Here is a 23,826-nt window from a genome sequence, read left to right on the forward strand (position 1 = left end):
GGAAAGAAGCTACTGACAGCGCATTCCTGTTGTCCTTGGGAGGCCAAAGGATTTTGCACATCTCCCTCTTGGTGGTGAGGGTGGGGGTGGAGGGGTCGTAGCTCAGAGGCAGAACATCTGCCTGCCTTTTCCAGATTCAATCTCTGGCTTCTGCAGGCGGGGCGGAGAATGTCACCAAATCTGGATCCCTGCCAGTCAGTGCGGACAGTACTGGACTTGACTTGGTACCGCTGTCCTTCCTCTGCCATTATTGCTTTCACAGTAGAGAGGGGGAAAAGGTGTTGGAGAAGAAGAGGAGCTTCTGGGACCCAGCCTCCCCTAATCCACATACACGGGTTGACGGGTTGAGAGAAAACATGTCCTGAAATTTGCGTGCTGATTTTCTCTCCTTTTCTGACCAATGTGCTGAAGAAAAGGAGGAATAAAGAAGAAGCACAACTTCTCTTTTTTTCCTCCATTCTGTCTCTCACCCCCCGCCCCAATTTTGCTGCTGTGTTGGTGCTGTTCTGGCCGAGCTCTGGGTTCACCCCCCCCCCACTTCCACTCTGTGAAACAATTTGTTTGCAGTATTATTTTTCCTCTCTTTGCCTGCAGAATGGACAACTGTTTGTTTTCACTGGTATGCTGTCTGCTGTGTCAGATATCAATGAGCTGTCTTTCATTTTGGGACATGAACTTGCTCATGCTGTTCTGGGACATGGGGTATGTATTCTGTTTTAAATAGTGATGTTGCCAAAGCCCCCTGAAACTAAAAACATACTTGTAGTCATAGTTGACCAATGTTGAGACCACCATATTTGACTGGAATTATCCAGCGATGCTCACAGCCTGCCTCTTTGGGCTAGAAAGCTTTGCTCCAAATTCTGACCTGTGGTGTTAATTGAACTGACACAGTCAGAAGTTAGGGGTGTGTAGTACAACTGAATAGTTCTTTATAGGCCTTCCTTACCCAGGGCTGGTGCTATCCAGCATCCAGTGTTTCTTTTGTCAGCATTGTAGCTTCATACAGTGTTTCTCAAAGTTGGATCTCCAGCTGTTGTTGGACTACAACTCCCATAATCCTTAGCTAGCAGGATGTGATGGGAGTTGTGGTCCAACAACAGCTGGAGAACCAAGTTGGAGAAGTAACAGCAACTTCTGCGTCTTCACGTTTTGTAAAAAGGGTCAGTAGACAGTGCATCGTTTTGCATACAGGAAACCTTAAATATCCATATGCAAGATTAGGAGATAAATAGGTGGTTTCAAAATACAATTTCCCTTGTTTTAAGGCAGAGAAGGCAAGCCTGATGCATTTTGTGGATTTCGTGCTCCTCATTCTTCTCATAATGATTTGGGCTGTTTGTCCTGGAGACAGCTTAGCAATCGTAGGCCACTGGCTCCAATCTTGGTTTCAAGAGGTAAGTTGATCAACGTTCTACAGAGCATTCGTCTAGCTCCTGCATCAGGGTGTTCTTTGTGGGGGGAGATGGGGATGTCTCTGTGTTACAGGACACAGTGCGTCATTTAATAGACTATGGACCTGATCTAGCAGTAAACGTACGGTCTTAAGTCAGCTTGCGTGTTGGATCTAAGAAGCGGAAAGAAACTGCAGTTCAGCCTGGGTGAGTAGCTAATTACAAGCCCTGGCTTGCCTTTCCCCCATGGGAAGCAGATCTTGATCTCACTGTTTTTAAAATAAGACAAAGTCGCAACAAATGTAGGTCACTTTGTGGGTGTATTATGCACACTGTCATAGGTGTGGTTTGTTTGTTTTTAAAAAACACTATTGGATTGATTCATGAAAGACACATACATTGCCTTCTAGTTTGTAAACTTCAGACTGTTGTGAGCTGGGAGTGAATGCTAGGAAATGGAAGTACTTTGTTATTTCCCTGGCCGCTGCTATGAGCCAGTAAACATTTTTCTTATAAACTCATTCTGCTGGCCCTAGACATACTACTGAGTGGAGCAGACTTACCTAGAATCAATAATTCAAATTCTACTGTAGCATTCATCACCCACAATATTCCATCTCTGGAGGGTGGCATGCGTTTTGCAATAGAACTTCCTTCTCCTTTTAGGCCTTTGCATTTCTAAAGGTTAGCTTGATCACCCGGAAAACGATTTAAAATGCAATATTGTTCTTCGTACATCTGTTGAGCCAATATTGTGCTATTTTAACATTCTTGGGTGAAATCCACAGATCTCCCCAAGTGATCCGAGAACCTCGGATGCCCTGAGATCCTTCCACTTGCCTTTCTTTCTTTCTTTCTTTCTTTCTTTCTTTCTTTCTTTCTTTTTCTTTTGCTCCGTGCTACAAGGCTCATTAACCAGGAACCGAGAAGAGAATAAATGGTCCTGCTCTCCCTGCAAAGTTTCTTATTACACTTGAACTTCCTGCCAGTCAGGAATAAAACCAGAGATGTAGGAAAAGGCAGTTCAGTAACCTATCCTAAAATGGCTGAGAGAACCTGTCAGGATGATCAATGATACTTCAGCACCAGGCTTGCTTTATAGTACACAAGTTGCCAAACCCAGTTCTTCGCTCTCTGTCACATTTGGCAGTTTCTTTCCCTTCACGCTCCAGAAGTGTAAAATGCCGGTGGTAGCTCTTTTCTTTTTGAATAGGGAGGTGCCAGGAAAACTTCTGAGGTTGCAGAATTGTGGTGATTTTATTATTGCTGTTTCTTGGTTTCCACAGCTGTCTGGGCTGGGTACGGTGCTGCTCCCTCTAGCAATATTCCATATTCTCCTCTCAAGTAAATGTTGTAACTTTGTACAGTGGTACCTCACAAGACGAAAATAATTCATTCCGTGGGTCGTGCCGTCTTACGAAAATTTTTGTCTTGCGGAAACAAATGGCAGACGGCAAAAAAAAAAGCGGCAAAAAAAAAACGTCTTGCGAGACGTGGCCATAGAAAGCTTCGTCTTGCGAGGCAACAAAGAATCGCTAGACGCTTTCGTCTAGCGAGTTTTTAGTTGCGCGAGGCATTCGTCTTGCGAGGTACCACTGTATTATCACTCAGACAACCGGAAGTCAATAAGTCGCATAATAAAATGTGATTTCTGGTGACCCACAAGGCACTGAGCAAGACCATTTTGCTGTACCTCTTTGAAAAGATTGCATTCTCAAATTAATTTTTTTAAATTTCATTTGGTACTGTTCATAAACCACCTTTCGTTGTGAAAAATAAGGGCAGTTTACAAAATAACAATATAACATAGTTAGTGCCTTGGAATAATCGTATGGCCAGGTAGTTTTTTTTACCAACTGGTAAAAATGTGTTATTTCCAAGTTTAATACATGATTTGTTTGAAAAACTGCATCCTCAGATCACTGAATTAAAAAGGTCCCACTATTGTCAGTGTCACCGAGACACTCTGGAAGGGGAGTATGTTTATGAAATCTGTGGTCCATGCAAAATACGAGGTATTTCAAATGCAGTTGGAAATACGGTATCAATTCACACGGACTTTGCTCTATTATAGAACTAGGGCAGGGGGCCCTGTGGCCCTGCAGATGGTTCCTGACTGCTAGGCATGCAGGCTGGGGCTGATGGGAGTTGGAGTCTATCCACCTCTGCAGGCCCCATGTGCTCCCCATACCTGTAGGGTTAAAATGAAATTTGGCAGTATTGTCAAATATCAGGCGGAAAAATCAGGATTGTAAAAAAAGAAAAAAGGAACAAACGTGGGAACTGAATAAATTCTATTACAGCTGAGGAGAGTCTTGAGGCTGTAATAAGGCATGTCCATCTTTCATATCCACAATTTACTTTCAGTTGGGCTACTGCACGGGAAACCTGCTATCCAAGGTTTTTTTTTGCTGTCATAATTGCAGTGTGAAGCCTTACAATGTGTGGGTAATTTCCCATGACATTTTGGGAACTGGGCGGCAGGTAGATTGGAGCTGGGCAGGGCTTTCCTTGGGGCGAGACAGTGCCTTTTCTACAGTCATCCTAAGTTGTCAGCATCTGCCCTCATCACCGCTCTCTCTGATTTTGATCTCTGTGCTCCGCTGTCACCGCCAGTCATTGGTTTACACTGTATTATAACTCGTCGATATTTGCATTACGTTTTGCATTGAAAAGCTTTAATATGAGGGGGAAAGCACTCTGCATGTGCTCCAAGGTGCTTTTTCCTTAAGACCTCTGCCATGGATTTAAAGGTGAACACACATATTTCGGTGGCTCAGTGTTTTTTTTAACCATCTGTAAAATGGGACTATTGACAGCTAAAGGGTCTAAATGCAATAAAGCACACAAAAGGTAAAGGTAACGGGACACCTGACCATTAGGTCCAGTCGTGACTGACTCTGGGATTGCGGGGCTCATCCCGCGTTATTGGCCGAGGGAGGCGGCGTACAGGTCATGTGGCCAGCATGACAAAGCCGCTTCTGGCGAACCAGAGCAGCACATGGAAACGCCGTTAACTTGCATTTTGAGGTGCTTTCGAACTGCTAGGTTGGCAGGAGCTGGGACCGAGCAACGGGAGCTCACCCTGTTGCAGGGATTCAAATCGCCGACCTTCTGATCAGCAAGCCCTAGGCTCTGTGGTTTAACCGACAGCGCCACCTGCGTCCCAATAAAGCACATAGATGTCTTTTTATCTTGTATCTGATGTGTCTGCAGAATACCTCACTGCTTTTATTATCAAAACCCATCTGGCTGCATGCATTTTTAGTTTCCCTTTTTCACCTGTGGTTAGCTCTGGCCTCTTGTCATTATTCGCCAGGCCATGCAAATACTCCCCGCTTAGCTGCACCCACTACCGGTACTTCAATCTATAAAACGCTGGAGGATATCCTATCATTCTGTCTACTATAGACCAGAGAGAGAGAAAAAAGTGAAGAAGTATCACTGGCATGCATGACTTCTATTGGAACCAAACTCTAGAACACAGCAGGTCCTCAGCCAGGCTGCTAATGCAACTGCTGATTTAGCTGCTTCCTAAATTCCCCAGGAAAAATGCACATCATTCTACAGCTTCTTCTCTAAGCCCTTTGCAGAAAGAGTAGGAGGGGGAACGCTTCTGCTGAAACTTGCCTGCTTGTTGCATGTAAGTTAGGAAAATGCTTACTTTGGTTTCAGAAACTGGCAAGAACAAAGTTCTGATGTCTCTTTCCTTTCCCTTCTAGTTGCTGTTCAATAGGCCATATAGCAGGACATTGGAAGCTGAAGCTGACAAAATTGGGCTTTGTTTTGCTGCTAAGGTAATAATAGTTTTTGGCAACAGAATAGAAAAATGTTCCTTTGCTTCATTTTAAGTAGACAGTGTTTTTCACAAATGGTTTTCTGTGTGTAGTTGTACCACCTTAAATAAACGGGTCTTTCCCTTGCCATCTGCTGTATTAGGGTTTTAGAACTCGGGCCAGGAGGAAGATGAATTTCAAGTAAATCTTCAAAAGGTTTTATTAATGTAATGAAGAATTCAAATAGGAATCAATTCCAGTATAATAGGCAAATAAAAATAAATTCCAGTGAAAAAATCCCAGGACAAGGCCCTGTTTTGACAATTCTTCGTCAGCAATGTTTTAATGGTCAGGGTGTACCAAGTATGGTTTTAGTCTTGTATTTGCTGTTTTTGTGTTTTCAAATGTTTTTGATTGTCTTGTGTGTAAACCACCATGAGACGGTTGCTTCGAATGTGATTAATAAAAATGATATTATGAATAATAATTTGGGATTTCAGTATGAGGCTCATCAAAATACAAAAAAAACATTACCATTTCGTATGTACAGGAATGGGATAACTGTACCACCACTGCCACCTAGTGTTAGTATTATCATTAGAATTTTTTTATTATTAGAACACACACAAACTAGTTACTAGCTTGACTGCTGGGAGAGGAACAAAGTTAGTGGACCACTTATTTTCACAGGCATTTTTGCAAACAGTGCTGTTCACAAGATCTTTTATTCCTCTGGGTGAAAATCCACCAAGCTTCTTTCTAGGGTTGACGATATTGCCAATGCTTATTGGTTTGTTATAATTATATTTGGCCTTTGAGGATACAGAAAAGTAGGAAGCGTTTATGCCCAAAGGAGCAGCTAATGCTTCAACATGTACAGTGGTACCTCGACTTACGAACGACTCGACAACTGAATTTTTCGAGTTACGAATGGGGGTAATGGCTGCGCGCTTACGAATGTCTTGACATCCGGGAAAAAACCGCGGTGGTTTTAGATAGGGATTTTTCGAATTTTTAGATGGGGTTGCTTCGACTCATGAATTTTTCCATTTCCAATGCATTCCTATGGGAAATCGCGTTTCCAATGGCGTTTTTCGACTGACGAATTTTTCGACCTACAAAGGTGCCTTCGGAACGGATTAAATTCGTAAGTCGAGGCACCACTGTACTTAAAAGGATGACTGGATGAAGGGAAACTGCCTTGTTCATATTTATTTGCTTGTTTGCTTTTTCACCTCGCTTTCCTCCATTCTGGAACGAAGGGCAGCTTCATATAACAAATGGTTAAAACCACCATCTTCAAAGAAATATAAAACATAAATAACAAATTCCTCCCTTATAAGAGATATCACAGTGCAGCTGCTTTATTAACCAAGGGCCATAGGCTCTGGCTCCTGGGGGCTGAGACACTTCCTCCCCCCCATGTGTTTTGTGTTGTGCATGAACGATGTCAGGATGTTGCACAACATCTCCTCAATCGCCTGGAGAAGCTGGTGCCTCTGATAAGGGCGCACATCTCCCCAGCACACAGTAATATTTATTATCCAAATGCCTGGAACATCTTTAACCTGGCGTCTTAACCACAGCTATGGAAGACCTCTAATTGCCCGGGAGAGTTGTGGGTTTCAGACCATTCCAGCCTAGGAAGGTATTTGAGTACTAAGCCAAAACAAGGGAAAGGGTTAATCAGATATTTATAGGAAAAGTGATGCCACTGAGAAAAATATTTGAAAAGAAATGTAACTTGGGACCATGTAAATGTGCTGGTTGCTGGAGAGAGACCTAGATCTGTGGAATCAGTGCTGCTACAAATGCTTTGATTGTTAACCAAAACTCTTAAAAACAACAACAACAACAACACACACACACACACTCTCTCTTTCTGTGTGTGTTAATTCAGAGAAGTATCGGGTTTCAAGCCAAATACAAATTTATTTATTTATTTATAAACAAGCTCTTCCCTTCTTTCCTTCCGTGGTGTGTTTATTTGTCTCGAGCACTTTATAAGTCTGTTTCCATTTCATCCATTTTTCTGCAGCAGATCCTTCTTTGCCTGTAAAGGTCAAGAACTTAACCCAGATGGTTTTGCTTCTATTAGCATAATTGGTATCTCCTCCTCTTGCATTGACATATGTGCACAAATGCCACCTGTTCCGTTTCAAGAGTTGTTTGCATTTGCAGGCACTGTGCGGTTTTCTCATGACTCGACTTCCAGTCTTCAATACCTTTATTTTTTTTAAAAAATCAAAAATCAATATAGGTTGGTTTTGGTTTTTTAAAAAACAATTTCCCAGTGTTAGTTGGGTAATGTTAAGCAGTTCTTCCTTTTACTCTTCCTTTAGCATTTAGCATATGCTAAATTATAACCCAGTAGTTCTGTAATTTTAATTTTAATTTATAACCCAGGAGAGCCAGTGTGGTGTAGTGGTTAAGAGCGGTAGACTCGTAATCTGGGGAACTGGGTTCATGTCTCCGCTCCTCCACATGCAGCTGCTGGGTGACTTTGGGCTAGTCACACTTCTCTGAAGTCTCTCAGCCTCACTCACCTCACAGAGGGTTTGTTGTGGGGGAGGAAGGGAAAAGAGAATGTTAGCCGCTTTGAGACTCCTTCGGGTAGTGATAAAGTGGGATATCAAATCCAAACTCCTCCTCCTCCTCCTCCTCCTCCTCCTCTTCTTCTTCTTCTTCTTCTTCTTCTTCTTCTTCTTCTTCTTCTTCTTCTTCTTCTTCTTCTTCTTCTTACCATTAGCAAGGTCCAGCCTTTCATTTGATATAAATGCTCATTTATTTTACTTTTTTCTCTTTCCCATGGTTTTCTTCTTTAACCAGTTTTCCCTTGATATCATAACATTTATGATACTTTGTCACTTACATTTCCCTTCTAGAAAATGTATTCTTCTGCTGCCAGCTCTGACTATTATCGTCTCAGGTTTCATGCATGGTGAGTCATTCAGAGTTGCATCTGAACCAGCTCACCTGCCAAGCACTTTTTGCTCAGCCCAGATATTAACAACTTGATTTTATTTCGTTAAGGCTATGCCTGTTGCTCCCAAGAGTTTCAGAGCATTGAAGACGTGGAGAAACCTACTTATCTAACTATGCTTTTTCTCTGCTTTTAATGTGGAAACGGCCAGTGATGTTTGCAAGCATCTTAAGATTGCAGTTCAGTATGTTTCTGAGATATCGCCTTCTCTTTCTTTCTAGGCTTGTATGGATGTAAGAGCAAGTTCTGTATTCTGGCAGAAAATGGAGCTCGCTGAGACTCTTACAGGGCAACCAAGAGTGCCAGAATGGTTTTCTACACACCCCTCCCATGAGAATCGAGCTGAGCATTTGGACAGAATTATTCCAGAGGTGAGGTTGTTTGGGTTTTTTTTTGGTGTGTTTAAACTGAGTATCATTTTTCACATGTCTTTCCCATCCTTCTTTGAGTTACCAAGGGTGGTGTATATATAGGATTGATTCGCACACGCACACACTCCAAATCTAATGGTCACTATGGGTTGCTTTCTTTGCTCGCAATTTTCTAAGACAAAGTACAAATACAAGTACTTGGTGCATATTGCTTAGATTTATTGAAATCTATCTTGCGGCATACCTTCAGCTTTTTTGCAGGAACTAATAATAATAATAATAATAATAAAAATAAAAATAATAATAATATATTATTTATACCCCGCCCATCTGGCTGGGTTTCCCCAGCCACTCTGGGCAGTTTCCAACAGAAATATTAAAATACAATAATTTATTAAACATTAAAAGCTTCCCTAAACAGGGCTGTCCTTTTAGAGATGTCCTCTAAAAGTATGGTAGTTGTTTTTCTCTTTAGCATCTGGTGGGAGGGCGTTCCACAGGGCGGGTGCCACTACAGAGAAACTGCTAGGTTGGCAGGAGCAGGGACCAAACAACGGGAGCTCACCCGGTCATGGGGATTCGAACCGCCGACCGTCTGATCAGCAAGCCCTAGGCTCAGTGGTTTAGACCACAGCACCACCCATGTCCCAGGTAAATGTGTATGCAATACTATTTCAGCAGCAGTAGGAAGCCTTAGACTACAAAGACGATAATGGATTTACCTAGTTTTCAGTATACTCCTTCCAAAATACTGTAAATTAAATCAGACGAAGGCTTCAAACATTCAAGATATCACATGAGATAGGCTCAAACATGCAACTTCTCTCTCTTCAGCAACTCTTATCCTATTCCCATTTCCTATTTATCATTTATACATTTGCAAACTGCTTTGTACTCTTTGCCCTCAAATGATCCTGTCATTATTCATATTTCAGTCATGTCTAGGGCCATAATCCTATGGCAAAGGTGAGATTTGAAACCAGACCTCTTAGTCCAGGCTAACTGTTACCTAGTATTAGAGCACAAGTTTGTCCGTAAGTAATCTTAATGGAGTGCTTTAATGTGGCCTCAGTCTCAATGCTTTTTGGATTTTTAGCAGTGGACGCTAGTCCAGGCGATTATGAACAAGCTGTTCCTCTAAGCTTCTGTCAAATCTGCCGTTTCATAGGATTTGAGCTCAAGTGCAACTGCTTGTCTCTTGGGCCCTAACTCACAGGCACTAGATAATAACTGGTTTGCATGCAATGTTAAACCATATTTAAACAGAAACTATTGGTTAATGCAGAGCATCACAACACGCACAGCTAATAAAGTGCAAACTTCAGTCCTCCTCTATTCTTGCCATGTAACAAGCCAGAGTCTCGTTTGTCATAATGTCTGAAGCTCATAGCTGTTTTTTCCCTCCATTTCCCCAAACAAAGGAACATTGGGAGGAAGTTTGTTCGAATAAAACAAGCCATGTGTCTGAATTCAATGAAACAGGAGTTGGGAAAGAGCAAAGCAAACAGCTGTTTGCATTAAACTATAGGTTGATTTTAAAAGGGGGAAATTAGAGGGGCCTTAATATTTTAGGAGTAATGTTTTCTCTTCACATTCTAATTTCATGGTACTCTTGGCTTGAGCCCATACCCGCGAATTTCTGGTGCAGTAATAATACTTATTAGTGCTGTGGTCCCCAGTCTTTTGCAGCAAACAGTTCATGAACCTTGTATGCTATGTCCTGTTTGATCTGTAATAGCAACTTTTCTCATCAGAAATTGGTTTACTGTTTAGGGATGAGATGAAAACCAATTTATACAGAGCAAGTTATGTACTCCTTTTTATATGTTGCTAAATAATGCTGTTTTGAAAGGCATCAGTTGACATGCTTAGTGTTTTCTTATTTTTTTTAAATGAGAACAACTACCAAATCTGAAAATAGAGTGCAAATTGCAAATACACATATTAGATGCAGAGTCTGCAAAATAATGGTGATATATAATGAAACAAATTTATACACAAATTGGCCAGTACAGACATAATCTTAGAGGGCAAGAAGATAATTTATATTGGTTATCTTCCAGTCTCCTCTTCAGTCAAATTTTTCTGTGACAGGAATAGTAAGTGGATCACAAGTGTGACATGAAGGATCTTCTCGCTCGGCTCACTCTCCTAGCCAGCAGTATCGGGAAAGTTCATTAACCGTTTTTGTTGTCCTTGGATTTAGGAAGAGAGTTGTGGTTTGCATGTTGTTCTCCTTTAGAAATGGCATGTATATTGTGCGTTTTGTTCGTTGACAGTTAGTTAAACTGAAGGTTGCTCTGCTTTATTTGGAGACATACTTCGTTTTGTTTTATTCCATAAAGTTGCATGCTTACATATAGATTTGCTTTAACCAGGCTTTGTCCCACAAATCATAGGTTGTCTCACAGATGAGAAAACACACCATGACTTCCCACCCCCTCCCCTCCCTGAACTTGCTTTGTTTTCCAGCTGTGCTTGCCTTGTGCCTCTCTTGCTTAATGAATGTCTGGGGTGGGGTGGCTGAACAAACCATGGTTAAGCAAAGTTTATGGATTTGGACATAATGCCATGATTTGGATTGAATGTTCAAACTAACCATACCGTGTTTCTCATATTATAAGACACGTCTTATATTCATTTTTACTCAAGAAAATAAGCCTGTGGCTTATTTTTGGGGGTGTCTTATTTTTTTAAAAAATTACCTCCTCTTCCTGCTGTGGCTCGGTGCCCGGAACTGGCTGCTGCGCACTTTGTTGGCGCTTCAGCAGGGCACGCTGCTGGGTCCTGCCGGGTTGGGGCTCCAAGCTGTGCGCGCTGCAGCTCTTGCTGCGTCCCGCCGCCGGCTTGGAGATTGGCAAAGCGCGCACTGCTGCCTTTGCCGGCTCCCGCTCCGTTGGGGCTTGGCAAAGTGCGCGCTTTGCCGAGCCCAGACTGAGCGGGAACCAGCAAAGGCAGCAGCCCGCCGCCGGCTTGGAGCTCGAGCTGGCAAAGGGTGGGCTCCCCGCCGTGTAGTGCTGCTCCCATCCGGAGGAGGCTGCCATGGGTGCCGAGACCCCGCCTCCTCTTCCTCCTCCTTCCCCGTGTCCTTGTCTCGGCTCTGGCTGAGCCGGAAGAGACGGTGGGAGAGCAGCACAGCGCAAGCACAGTGTGCACCAGGGAAGGAGGAGCCAGGCCAGGCGGAGCCGCCGCGCTGCAGTACACGAGCCGGAACACGCATCGCTTCCTCCTCCTTCCCAGCTCCCACCGGCGGATCCTCTGCCCCGCCACAGCCGCCCGGCCTGCCTGTCTGCCCGCCCTCCGGCTTCCCCACGCCAGAGGCTCCTCCTCGCCCTCCGGCTCCGGCTGCACTCCCTCTCGCGCTCCCGGCTGCCTCCTTGTCTGGGTCCCTGCTTGCAGCTGCCGCCGCTGCCGCTGCCTTCTTCCTCCTCCTGTCTCTCGCCTGGGCATGTCGTCCCGTTTTCCCTCTCGGAAGGTTCTTGCTGTCGGCTGCTGCCTGCTCCTTCCTCGCTTCCCGGAGCCGCCCTCTCAGACCTTTGCCGGGTCCCGCTGGGTTGGGACATGGCATGGTGTGCCCTGCCATACCAGCATGTCTTATTTTCGGGGTACGCCCTATATTTCGCTAGGTCTTGAAAATCCTGCCATGCCTTATTTTGTAGGGATGTCTTAAAATATGAGAAACACGGTAGGTAGGCCAAACAAACTATAGTGGTACCTCTGGTTAAGAACTTAATTCTTTCCGGAGGTCCGTTCTTAACCTGAAACTGTTCTTAACCTGAGGCACCACCGCAGCACGATTTCTGTTCTCATCCTGAAGCAAAGTTCTCAACCTGCGGTACTATTTCTGGGTTAGCAGAGTTTGTAACCTGAAGCGTTTGTAACCTGAAGCGTTTGTAACCCAAGGTGCCACTGTATGGCTTAGTGTTTGTGCAAAACCACTCAGTATAGCTTACAATTCTTACAAACCCTTCAGGACATCAGAAATTATGATTAGGCATTTGTTATTGTTATTAATAAGAATAATAATTAAAATGTGTACACTAGCTTTCATCCAAGGTTGGTTCTCAGGGTGATTGACAACATGTCTGGTATATTATGCTAAGGGTTGAGTCAGGCATTTGATGCTAAGGAGGCTGTCGATGAAGAAGTTCAGATGATCATTAGAGAAGCTGACTCTGGAATAGAAATGCAGCCTGCTATGGACTGCTTTGTACTCCATCTGAAGTCCCAGGGGGTTCAGGAGCTGGCATAGCTCCTCGATATCCAAGTGGAGTGCCTTTGCCCAGCTTCAGCTGGTGTGCAGGCTGCACCTCTTCCTGAAGTACCAACTCCTCCCACAAGAAGTGACCCAACAGTTGCCATTGATATTAGGCAGATGCCTTATATTTTTTTTAGCATGAGTTTAAAACATTTTTGTTTAGGCAAGTCTACCCTAGTTTTTAATTATTTGTTTTTAACTGTAAACTGCTTAGAGGTTTTGCTACAATCAAGTGGTATGCAACTTTCGTTGCAGAAGAAGAAGTTGTGATTGTCACCAAAAGTCATGCCCTGTGTTCTGTTGCCAAGGGAGTACACTTGTCAATGACACAAAACCAGGGCTTTTTCAGTGACAGTACCCTGGTTGTGGGACTCTCTGTAGTTCAGCTGGTCTTGCCTTTGATGGCTTTTAAGCATGCAGTCAAGATCTTTTTATTCTGCCCAGCTTTTCATGGTTCTTAAGTGGTGGTTAGTTTTTCTCTCTTGATGCTTTTTTTATTGATTTGTTTTTAATATTTTTTATTGCTCTCACTTCATTGTAGGGTACGGCATGTGGCCTTATGGACTGCTGGGGGTGGAGTGAGTCTGGGGGAAAGCAGAGAGAGAGAGAGAGAGAGAGAGAGAGAGAGAGGGAGAGAGGGAGAGAGGGAGAGAGAGGGAGGCATATTTAGTAGGACCACAATTGCTGCATATGCACATGGGATAAACCATGGTTAATGGCATGCCAATTGCTTTTGCTTCATTCTTTCCCTCTAGCAAGTGGGAGCAGCAGACCATAGCCCTCTGCTTACTTTTATACTTGAACCAAGGATCGTGCTTTGTTGTTGTGCTCCTCACTTTCATGGCAAACAGTGGTCCCTTGTGTGCAAATGCAGCCATGTTATAACTTAACCATCCCCTGATTTGTGACCACAAGGCATGTGATACCTTCATCATCTTACGTACCGTACCTTCTTTCTACAAATCTACTGATCGAACTATATAGCATGAGAAGAATAAATGCAGAATTTCCTAGAGATGACCTAAAGAATTTATCTCTCTCTCTCTCCCCCGCCCCCCATATATGAGAGGGGAAAATCCCAGCTGTTTTGAAGCCTGTGGTATTGGAGCCTTCCAGGATTAAAAGCAAGTGCTGACTCTTATTGAAAAGCTGTGCGATCCATTCTCCCTGCAAGGCTGACTGTTTTCAAAACACTGATACATTCATGTAGAGAAAAGCCATTCCTGGCTTACCTTGAGCTGTGCAGCAAGAAGTGGAAAGGGGTTTTAAATTTGGCATGGGAAAGGAGGATCATTGGTTTTCAGGGTGGTTGGGGAGATATTTTAAAATGTAAGGTTAGGTTTCAGAGATTTAGGATGAGAAGGAAGCCAGATGGGAAATTTAACACATGGATAGTCAAAGGTAGGAAATGCAGAGAACCAATAATTTTAAATGCTCTTTTTTTGGATTAGGTTGCCGTCGGACCCATGAGTAAAAAGTCCCCTGGTTAAGCAGCTAAAATTAATGGCGTTAGGGAGGGGTTCCTATGAAGAAGTTCATCGAATGCTCATTGCATTAATTTCAAATTTGTCCAAATAATATATATCACTGCAGTTTTCAAGGAAACATATGACCATTTCCTCCTTAGAGTTGATAATGCAAAATGTGCCATTGAAAAAGAAATTAATTGAAAATACAGAGGAATGCATGCATTAGTGTGTGTGCTGCTACACATGTGTGCCTGAGAGGGAGGGAGGGAGAGGGAAAGATATATTTCAGTTTTGTATCTCTCAGTGGTAAGATGAAGATTTTCCAAACTGTGTATTATAGCTACTTAAATTATGATGAGCAGCTATGGTTGATACTGAAGCCTAGGAAATACTCTGTTCTGAGCTTAAAAACCACAAACAAAGCATATTTTTATTTACTGCTCTCTTTCATTTGATATCACTTTGTGAATTCCATTTTAAACTAAGTGTTCAGTGTTTGGGGAAAGATTTTCAAAAGCAAAATGTGGCATTTACATCTCATCGGATGTTGCTATGTATGGCACGCTTTGTCGTTGCCTGGGAAAAGCTGTCCCTTGGGTTTCATTCACATGCCGGCCTTTTAAAAGGTAATTGTACTTCCTGGCTACCAAATCCCTAAGTAGATGCGGTGACTTTCCCCCTACATCCATAATTAATGCAGTAGTGGCATCTGCATTGGGGGGTCATAAGAATATGTCACAGAACACTATATACTGATTCTGTGGGGCTGCCGCCACGAGATACTAGACAGTTGAACTTTCCATAGGCATGATTTACATGGTGGGACTTGCATCTGTCATTTTAGAAGTTCTCTCAAATGCCACAGCTCAGATTGTGTATGCATGTGATTGGTGGGAAAGAAATCGTTGCCTGGCCCCTAACAAAAATGCTGCTCTACCTGGTATTTGCTAAGCCTTGTCTCAGGATAGTTCTAGGCGTTTCAGGCAAATTGCATTGCTGTGTTCCTTTGCGTGCCCATCTAGATTAAAGGTCATGAAGGCTCTGTGCTGAACCATATTAGGGTTTTGTTACAGAGACACACAGAGCCTCAGCCCAGTCATGTATTTCCCCCTTAAATCCTCTGCAACACAAGCAATACTGTGTGCTTGGTCAAGCAGTATAGCCTGATCACGTTTCCAAGTTACATGTTGATAAAATCATTTTGCCACTGGAAACACAGCGGAGGCTTCTCTATCTTGTGACCAGGGATCACTTGCTCTGCTTTGAATTGTGCCCTTCGAGGATAGACATTTTTCCCCTGGCATGCCTCCTTGAACATGCCAGCACAGGCAGAAATTCAACTAGAGCAGCTTTTCCTAGCAGGCCTCTTTACCTTTTGTCTGGCTGCTTTCATGCAAGGGCTCCCAGCGACAGCAGCCCCAGGTGGGCAATCCGGTATTCCAAACCTCTCCCATAGGTATGCCCCCAAACGTGGCAAAATCCTGCCCAGCAGCTTATCAGGCATTTTGCGTAATGGTTAGAGCATACAGGCAGGGATTGTTCCAAAGCAGTGGTCATTCTAGGGTAGCAAAGGTAACTTTCTGGAGCGCTTACCCATTTGCTAAAGGCCATCGCTGCTGAAGCCTACGTATCTATCTGCCTATTTAAAAACCTGCATGTTAAACTCAAAGGCACTTCTTTATTTAGGGGCCAGTGGTGTAAATAGACTGTCCCTGTTTGACAGGAGTAGGACATAAAGGTAATCTTAAAACAAAACAACACAGTATAATTGTTCTGAAGCACAAGTATTGGCTATAAAGTATGCTCCAGGTTTTAGATAATTTATGGAGAAGCAGCTTGCTCTGTACAAACATCACTCATTCTCAGCCCAGATTTCACGTTGCTTGTGACACAGACAAACTCAAAGGTAAATATTTTACTAGCTGGTATAATTGAATTGGCCTTGAAACTGCACGGGGCTTGAAAACCTAACAATTTCAGAATTGGAAGAAAAGAACACCCCTTTTCTTGGATTATACGATATGTACCTGCTGTACAGTAACAAACAGGCTGTCAACTAAAGATTGCATTTGTGAGAATATGTATTTTCTCAGGAAACTTGTTAGAAGAGAAGGTGGCCACTTTTATTTCTACTTCTAAAGCAATTTTCTTCTAAATTACCTGGCAAACCCTCTCAAAGCTGCAGAATTTTAAAGCAGCTTGCCTTTCCATAGTATTTTCTTGTTTTTGTTTTTTAAAAAATATGATAAAGTAGATTACTTTGAGGACAGAATTTTGCCATGAGTTCTGTGGGTTTCCTTCCCTCAAATGCTTTCTTGCTATGATGATGATGATGAAGAAGAAGAAGAAGAAGAAGAAGAAGAAGAAGAAGAAGAAGAAGAGTAGTAGTTTGGATTTGATATCCCGCTTTATCACTACCCAAAGGAGTCTCAAAGCGGCTAACATTCTCCTTTCCCTTCCTCCCCCACAACAAACACTCTGTGAGGTGAGTGGGGCTGAGAGACTTCAGAGAAGTGTGACTAGCCCAAGGTCACCCAGCAGCTGCATGTGGACGAGCGAGACGCGAACCCAGTTCACCAGATTACGAGTCTACCGCTCTTAACCACTACACCACATGATAGAGCAAACACCCAGATAATCTACCATGATGCATTCTAAGTATATTGCTGTGCACAAGTCATTCAGCTGTGTTTTCTAAATAACATCCAGCCTTTGCCTCAGGGGGAAAGATGCGGATATTTTACACAAGTGAGAAAGAGGCGTTCACCATCACATCATAGGAACAAGCTACATAAAGAAACATCTGCCATGAGCTCCCGTGGCTAAAGAATTAAATTGAAAAATATTTACTTATAGGTCACTACTTATTCTTTAGTATACCTAAACATACAATAAATTAATGTGTTTTCCTGCTATCTAAAGCACATTTCAACCCAAGGCATGGCCTTAGGCTTCACTTAATGAGTAACCCCACTGAACTAAATAGAACCAAGTAAACATGCATGGGATTGCAATGCTATTGTTATTCCTGCCATATATTCATATGAGGGGATCTCTGCTGTTGCGGCACCCCTTAGGTCACGCTGCCACCCATTAGCAGGTCCTGACCCCACCAGTTGCAGAGCAGCAGCATCTGCCAGCAGTTGCCAGTAATGTCAGCGCACTGCTGGCCTTAAACAAAACATCAGTAGCCAAGGAAGGGCACTCCCTTAATGAGACTTAACTTTTCCCATAGCGGTTGGAAATTGCTGCAGATATCACTTTGTCTGGAGTGTAGCTGCAGGAGGGCCACCCTGAGTCCAGCCCTCCCTCTGCCGTGCCTGTAGTCTTCATCTTGTATTTAATGGAGTGTGAATCAGTGTTGCGGGTGTTTAATCAGCCCCCTCTTGCCCCCTCAAACTGCTTGATGTGGAATAAGAAAGCAAAAGAGTGGGGGGGGGGGAATCCACCTCCACAGGATACAAATGTTTTCTCTGAGCAGTCTCGTGTCTCTTGATGGTTTTCCCTCTACATGCACCAGTGTTTTAGATAAGTTAAGCAGAGAAAGGGGAGATAGACACTATACAGTTAAAAGGGAGGGGGGGAAGCATAGAGATTTAAAAATGCTAAATTAGTTTAAAAGCGGATTACATTGCCCTTTTCAAGATACAGCCTAAATCTTTAGATTTCTACTTGGCTTGAATAATGCTGTTTGACATTAATGCAGTCTTGCAGTGGCTTCTGTTCAGCAAGAAGAACAAGAGGAAACTCTGCCATTGCGAATATCTGTTAAGGAATTGATTGGTTGCTGAAGTAGAAACGGCTTGATATACATCTTGTGAATTTCTATGGGTGATATTCGGAGGGCCATCTGGAAAACAAAGTTACATTTTTTTTAAAAAAGAAAAATGTTCTCACAGCAGGGGCGGGGGAGATGGCAGCATAATAAAAGTAAATAAACGATGCCAGAGGGGTATGTGAGACCCTCAGCTCAGAGGGGTTTTGGTGATGAGTCAACTATTCTTTTTCCACCATTGGATTGTGCAAATAAATTTTAAAAAAAGTTGTTTGGCTGGTATTTCTTTTTTGGTTATTTTTAGAAAATAGCATTTATTTACGTACTTTTAAAAAAGGCATTTTTGGTGGGGGGAAATATGGCTTCAATAGCCAGCTGTGCAAGAGAAGCTTTTTATTTCTCTGTATCTGGGGGAAGCCACACAGACACAAAATGATTCTAAAATTTAAACTTAAAAATAAAAATTGCTTCCTCACGCCAGCTAGAATTGTCTGTGTACCTAACTAAGGCAACAGGAGATGGTCTCTTTGTGCTCCACTGATGTGAGGGGTAGGCTGTGGCTTTGAGAGCATGATTGGTTTGTGTGAACATGTCTAAACTACTCTTAAGGGTTTCTGCAAAATGCCAGCAGAAGCTACCTAAGGGCCAGCTTGAGCATGAAGCTTTTGTGAAGGTGGAGCGAGTGGGTCTTCATGGCATTTGCTTGATAAAGGCGCTCCATTTTGCAACTCCCACTGCTCTGTAATATGGCTGGCACATACCATTTTCTGCAATGGCTCCCTGCTTGTGGAATGCTCTCCCCAGGGAGGCTTGCCTGGCACCTTCATTACGTATATTACATATATTGAGGTGCCAGGGAAAAACATTCCAATCTATGGCCTTTTGAACTGTGTGGTAGGGTTTTTTAAAAAATTGTTTTGGTTTGTTACTATGTTAAGTATTTTGTGTTTTTATATTGTAAACTGCCCTGTGATCCTTGGATGAAGGGCAGTAAGAAATTTAACAAATAATTTAAAAAAAATAAAAAATAGCCACCACCTAAAGACCTGCTTACCGTATTATCCGGCGTATAAGATGACTGGGCGTATAAGACAACCCCCAACCTTTCCAGTTAAAATATAGAGTTTGGGATATACTCGCCATATAAGACTACCCCTCTTCCTATGATCGTCCTTGGGCCGGACATGCCCACACTGCCCATACCCAAAATGTCCACAGTGCCAGAAATCGCTTCTGCACATGTCCGGAAGCCGAAAATTATGTCTGGACATGCAAAGAAGCGATTTCCGGTGCCGCACTGCCCATTTCCAAAATGTTCGCAGCGTCAGAAATCGCTTCTGCGGCTGCGTATAAGACGACCCGGTGTATAAGATGACCCCCGACTTTTGAGAAGATTTTCCTGGGTTAAAAAGTAGTCTTATACACAGGAAAATACAGTATTTGTCCTGGCTTTCAATAATATCTGACTCCGATATGAATGGTTTTTGGTTGACTGGTTGTGACTTACCTGCCTGGCTTTTAATAACTGTGTTGTGAATTTGAAACTCTTTTAGTAAGTAACCCTTCTCAAGTCGCTGTGCAATGAAGTTGGGTAAGAAATGTTTCGAATGGATTTATATTTTTAAAATATAATAAAAAAATAAAAAAATACATTGCACAACATGTATTCAAGCCACTTTTGCAGCACCATAGCTGAATCAACTTTGAGTAATGTTGCAGTGATTCAAATACGGTTTGATGATGAAACATTCATATCCGTGATCTTAATTTTAACTCTGCACAGAACCACTGTGCCAACAGCATGCCAGTCTGGACAATTCCAGTTTGCCCATCATGTGAGTGCCATTTAGAACAATATGGAATATCGCAATAAGAATTTCATGACCAACTTGACTTTTATGGAAACAACTTATCGGAAGCATTTCTCTCTCTTTTTTTACTCTTAAAACATTCAGCATGCTTTCATGCACAGCCAAAAAAAAAGAATTGCTTGAACTCAGCTAGAGGACAAGGAGAGGACAGAGGGTGAAGAAAGAGCTGTGAGTGGAAGGTGGGCTTTTCCCACCCTTCCAACCCCATGGGAAACTCAACAAACCGGGTGTGGTCCATGCCCCCCAGGGGTTCCATCCATGGATGGGGTCGGAGGACTGGACACAAACAATGGTTTCCCCATTGCAGTAAAATACATGCATGCAAAATTGTGTGTGTGCGTGAATACATTTTCCTGGGAAGGGGTTCCATATAGATTCTCAAAGGGGGTCTGTGACCACCTCCAAAAAATGTTTAAAACCACCGCTATAGAGTAGTCTGATATATATATATATATATATATATATATATATATATATATGCCTGCATTTAAATTTTAATTAGCTGATTATAAATTATTAAAGCTATTGAAATAAAGTTTTGTAATTTAGCACTGGCATCGAACCAGTATTCTTCTGGGTCAGAGAAGTATTTTTTTTGTCTGCGATGTGATTACATATTAATGACATTGTGTCCCTCAGAGGCTTCTGTTTTAGTGGACGCAGTGGATTGGATCAGGAGAAAATGGTGCAGTAGGGAGATGAAGAAAGCGGACTTCCCTGCCCCTGCTTCCTCCCCCCCCCCCCTTCGTGCGCAATGCCTAGCTCCCCACAAAGCCTCCCCTAAGGGTTGGGAGTCCTGCTGAATTGGAGGGTGGTCTGTAGCATGGGCAGGAAGGGAGGCAGTCTTCAAAATCAGACTGAGCCAGTATGTTTAAGCACCCAGTATTAAACTTTATGCAGCCAAAATTATCCAGTGAACTCCCAAGTGCACAAACCCTGACCACTCGTTAAAATGCTCCGTTGTATTCATCTTTGCATTGCAGCAATCCTGGGAAGAAGCGGTCATTTCCGTTTTAAAAACTGGAGTTTGTTCTCCCACGTGGTAACTTACTTTCTTTGGTCTTTTTGTTGTCGCCGCCACAGGCCATTAAAATCAGAGAGCGCTGCAATTGCCCAGCTCTGCCTGGACAGGACCCACGCCTTGCTTTCAAACTGGCCAAGCAACAAATTCTGCAAGACGAGGGAGGCCTAAACCTCACTCACGATGCTCTTTACAGAACAAAGGAGAAGACACACGTGGACATAGTAGCTGAGAAATAACTCTGCAGGTAAAGGCAGAAATGCTTCATGGATTAACGTTACCTAACTTCTCAAGGCAAGTACTGTGCTTTTCAGGAGACTGCTTTGGAAATTTGAAGTGTCCAGACTGACAGACAGTGCTATTAATTTATGGCCACAATTTTTGACAGTGATGTGCCTCTGGAACTCGGCTCTTGGATGGATTTGCAGAAGAATGCTTCATATGCACAAGGAATATGAGGAAGAGAACAGGAAACCTTTGTCTGCATGGGGGCGGGGGTGTTCAGCAGTGCCCCAGAGGGTACTCCCATACATAGTACATGTATAACCAGGCTGCAATAGCAAATCCCCTTGTACACCAAAATGTTAGTCTGACTATCAGAACTATGTCTTTTCCGAATCATGTTATAATCTCCTCCACCCCCCACCCCCCGTTTCCCAATGGATGTCTCAAAGGGATATCCAGCTGAGTATGGTGGGGAGGGCAGGGATATTGGAAAAATGGAAACATTGCTTCTGTCTAAATGTCTATCCAATGGCAGTTCTTGCAATGCAGTTTTAGGTTGTATCCCCAGGCTCCAGTTGGATACAGATCTGTCCCTTTGTCGCAAATAATGAAATAGTACCCCTTACCTGTGTAAATCCTCTTGAATTTGTTGCAAGCTCAGTTAGTTTTGTCCAATGATATTTATAAAAATAATGTTAATAATTCGCTGCCTTTTACAAGGATCAAGATGCAATAAACTGACCAGTGGTCTGTTTCGAATATCACCTAATTGGTTGACCTGCTGTTGGGATTCCCTTTCTTTGTACTCTCTAAAAGGCAGATTGAGTCAACATTTCACTTTGAAGCAATCCCCAAGGACCGTGGAGTTAACCTTACAATGTAAACATGTTTGTAAGGCACAAGACAAAATTTTATTGGATAAAACCTGACATACAGCACTAAGGAGTGCAGTAGATTATTTGTCGGTGTCATTTAAGTAAACAGAATACCACTTGGAAAGGTTAAATTAGTTACAGTAGACCTTGTCCTGGTCAGATCAGTGCTTGAAAACCCAGTGATTGATGCTCAAGGAAACTCCCTGGAGTTGGATGACATGCTGTGAGGTGCCTGCTAGTGATTTTAAAACCACATGTCCAGACACTGATTTTTTTATGGGTAAGTGTTTTGAGGCATAACTTCACTGATGACCCGCCACCCACATGGAGTAAGTAAGACACAAGCACACAAGATTTTAGGTTAATGGATAAAATAAGGCCTCAACTTTATTGGTTATAGTATGTGAGTGATATTGGCTTAGGCATTGGACGGGAACGGAACACGTGACTCCACCCGACCAGTGTGGAGCGGGAAGCAGAGTGAGAAAATTCCTGCTGCCGCAGCTGCTCCAAAACAGGCACACTCCGCCTCCCAGCGAGCCCTATTGGCCAGATGAGGGGCTTAACACGGCAGCGAGGAAGGGCTGATGCAGGGGGCCGAACATGCCCCCCTGCAAGCACAGGAGGCTGGCCCCACCCACAACCCCTCCCCTCTGGAATGGAGGAGAGGTCTTACTGGACCATAATACTTCTTTGCTCCTTGTTGTCCTTGCAGAGTTCCTCATTTTCACCTCATGTTCCTGTTCTCCTGAATATGCCTGCATTAAAGTTTCAGCCATGGTTGCTAGAGTGCATTTTGCTGCTATCCAACACTGAAATGGTTCTCTGAGTTCTATCCTTTCTATGGAGTGCAGACTATTGGGAAATATACACCCCCCCACACCACACACCACGTTTGCTTACTCTGGAAAACTGAAATTCCTCCGCTTCATACTGCAGAATAAATATTAAATACAGTCATACCTCGGTTTAAGTACGCTTTGGTTTGAGTACTTTCAGTTTAAGTACTCCGCGGACCCGTCTGGAATGGATTCATCCACTTTCCATTACTTTCAATGGGAAAGTTCACTTCAGGTTAAGTACGCTTCAGGTTAAGAACAGACTTCCGGAACCAATTGTGTACTTAAACGGAGGTACCACTGTACAAATTACTTGACACAGTACATCAGAGAAAGGCCCATGGCTTTCTACCTTTGATCAACAGCATGGTTCTGTAACATTTAAAAGTTATTTGTATGTTCTTATATGAAAACCTGGGGAAATGTGGGATGATGGAAGCTTTATTTTTTTCCCCTGATGAAAATGTAAAAACATGAAACAATGCCACATACACAATATTTTTGCACACTATTTCCTCAAATAGGGCCCCCTGGTTCCATGTCCCCACTCATTGTAGAGCAAGGCAGTGCCACAACTCTAATATTCACAAAACCTGCCATTCCTGACAGGACATTGAAGAGGGCCAGATGAGGCTTCAAATCGATCTCAACTTTTAAGGGAGGAAGACTATCTTCCATTACTTAAGAAAGCTAGGGGTTGCCCCCTGTCACCCCTTCTGCTACCCAACAAGCCTTCAGGAGGCCAGTCTCTTGGCCATCTACCATTAGATTGCAGCCATAGTCATGCCCACTAATTTCAGTGGGTTTTCTCTGAGTATTACTTGGTGTGGAACAAACTGAAGGAGATGAAAAGCTGCTTTTAATTATTGCAAACCTTCCAGTCTTCTGAAAGTCCATGAAACTCAGAATTGGCAGCTTTGGATCTTTCATACACTGCTTCAGAGAAACAAAAAAATGAAACGATCAAAA

At 43.0% G+C, this 23,826-nt stretch overlaps 1 protein-coding gene across 2 annotated transcripts in view; it reads left to right on the forward strand.

Annotated features, from left to right (window-relative positions):
• OMA1 (OMA1 zinc metallopeptidase) overlaps window positions 1-21,907 on the forward strand; it is a 36,559-nt gene extending 14,652 nt beyond the window's left edge. For both annotated transcript variants that reach the window (XM_035121377.3, XM_088673994.1), the window contains exons 5-9: window positions 595-702; window positions 1,269-1,397; window positions 5,117-5,191; window positions 8,375-8,524; window positions 20,981-21,907. In XM_035121377.3, the coding sequence (XP_034977268.2) occupies window positions 595-702; window positions 1,269-1,397; window positions 5,117-5,191; window positions 8,375-8,524; window positions 20,981-21,157 (639 nt within the window). In that variant the 3' untranslated portion in view covers window positions 21,158-21,907. The remainder of the gene's footprint in view (window positions 1-594; window positions 703-1,268; window positions 1,398-5,116; window positions 5,192-8,374; window positions 8,525-20,980) is intronic.
• Window positions 21,908-23,826: the final 1,919 nt, after the last annotated feature.

Source organism: Zootoca vivipara, chromosome 7 (genome assembly GCF_965207765.1).
Source record: "Zootoca vivipara chromosome 7, rZooViv2.hap1.1, whole genome shotgun sequence".
In the NCBI taxonomy this organism is placed as follows: Eukaryota; Metazoa; Chordata; class Lepidosauria; order Squamata; family Lacertidae; genus Zootoca; species Zootoca vivipara.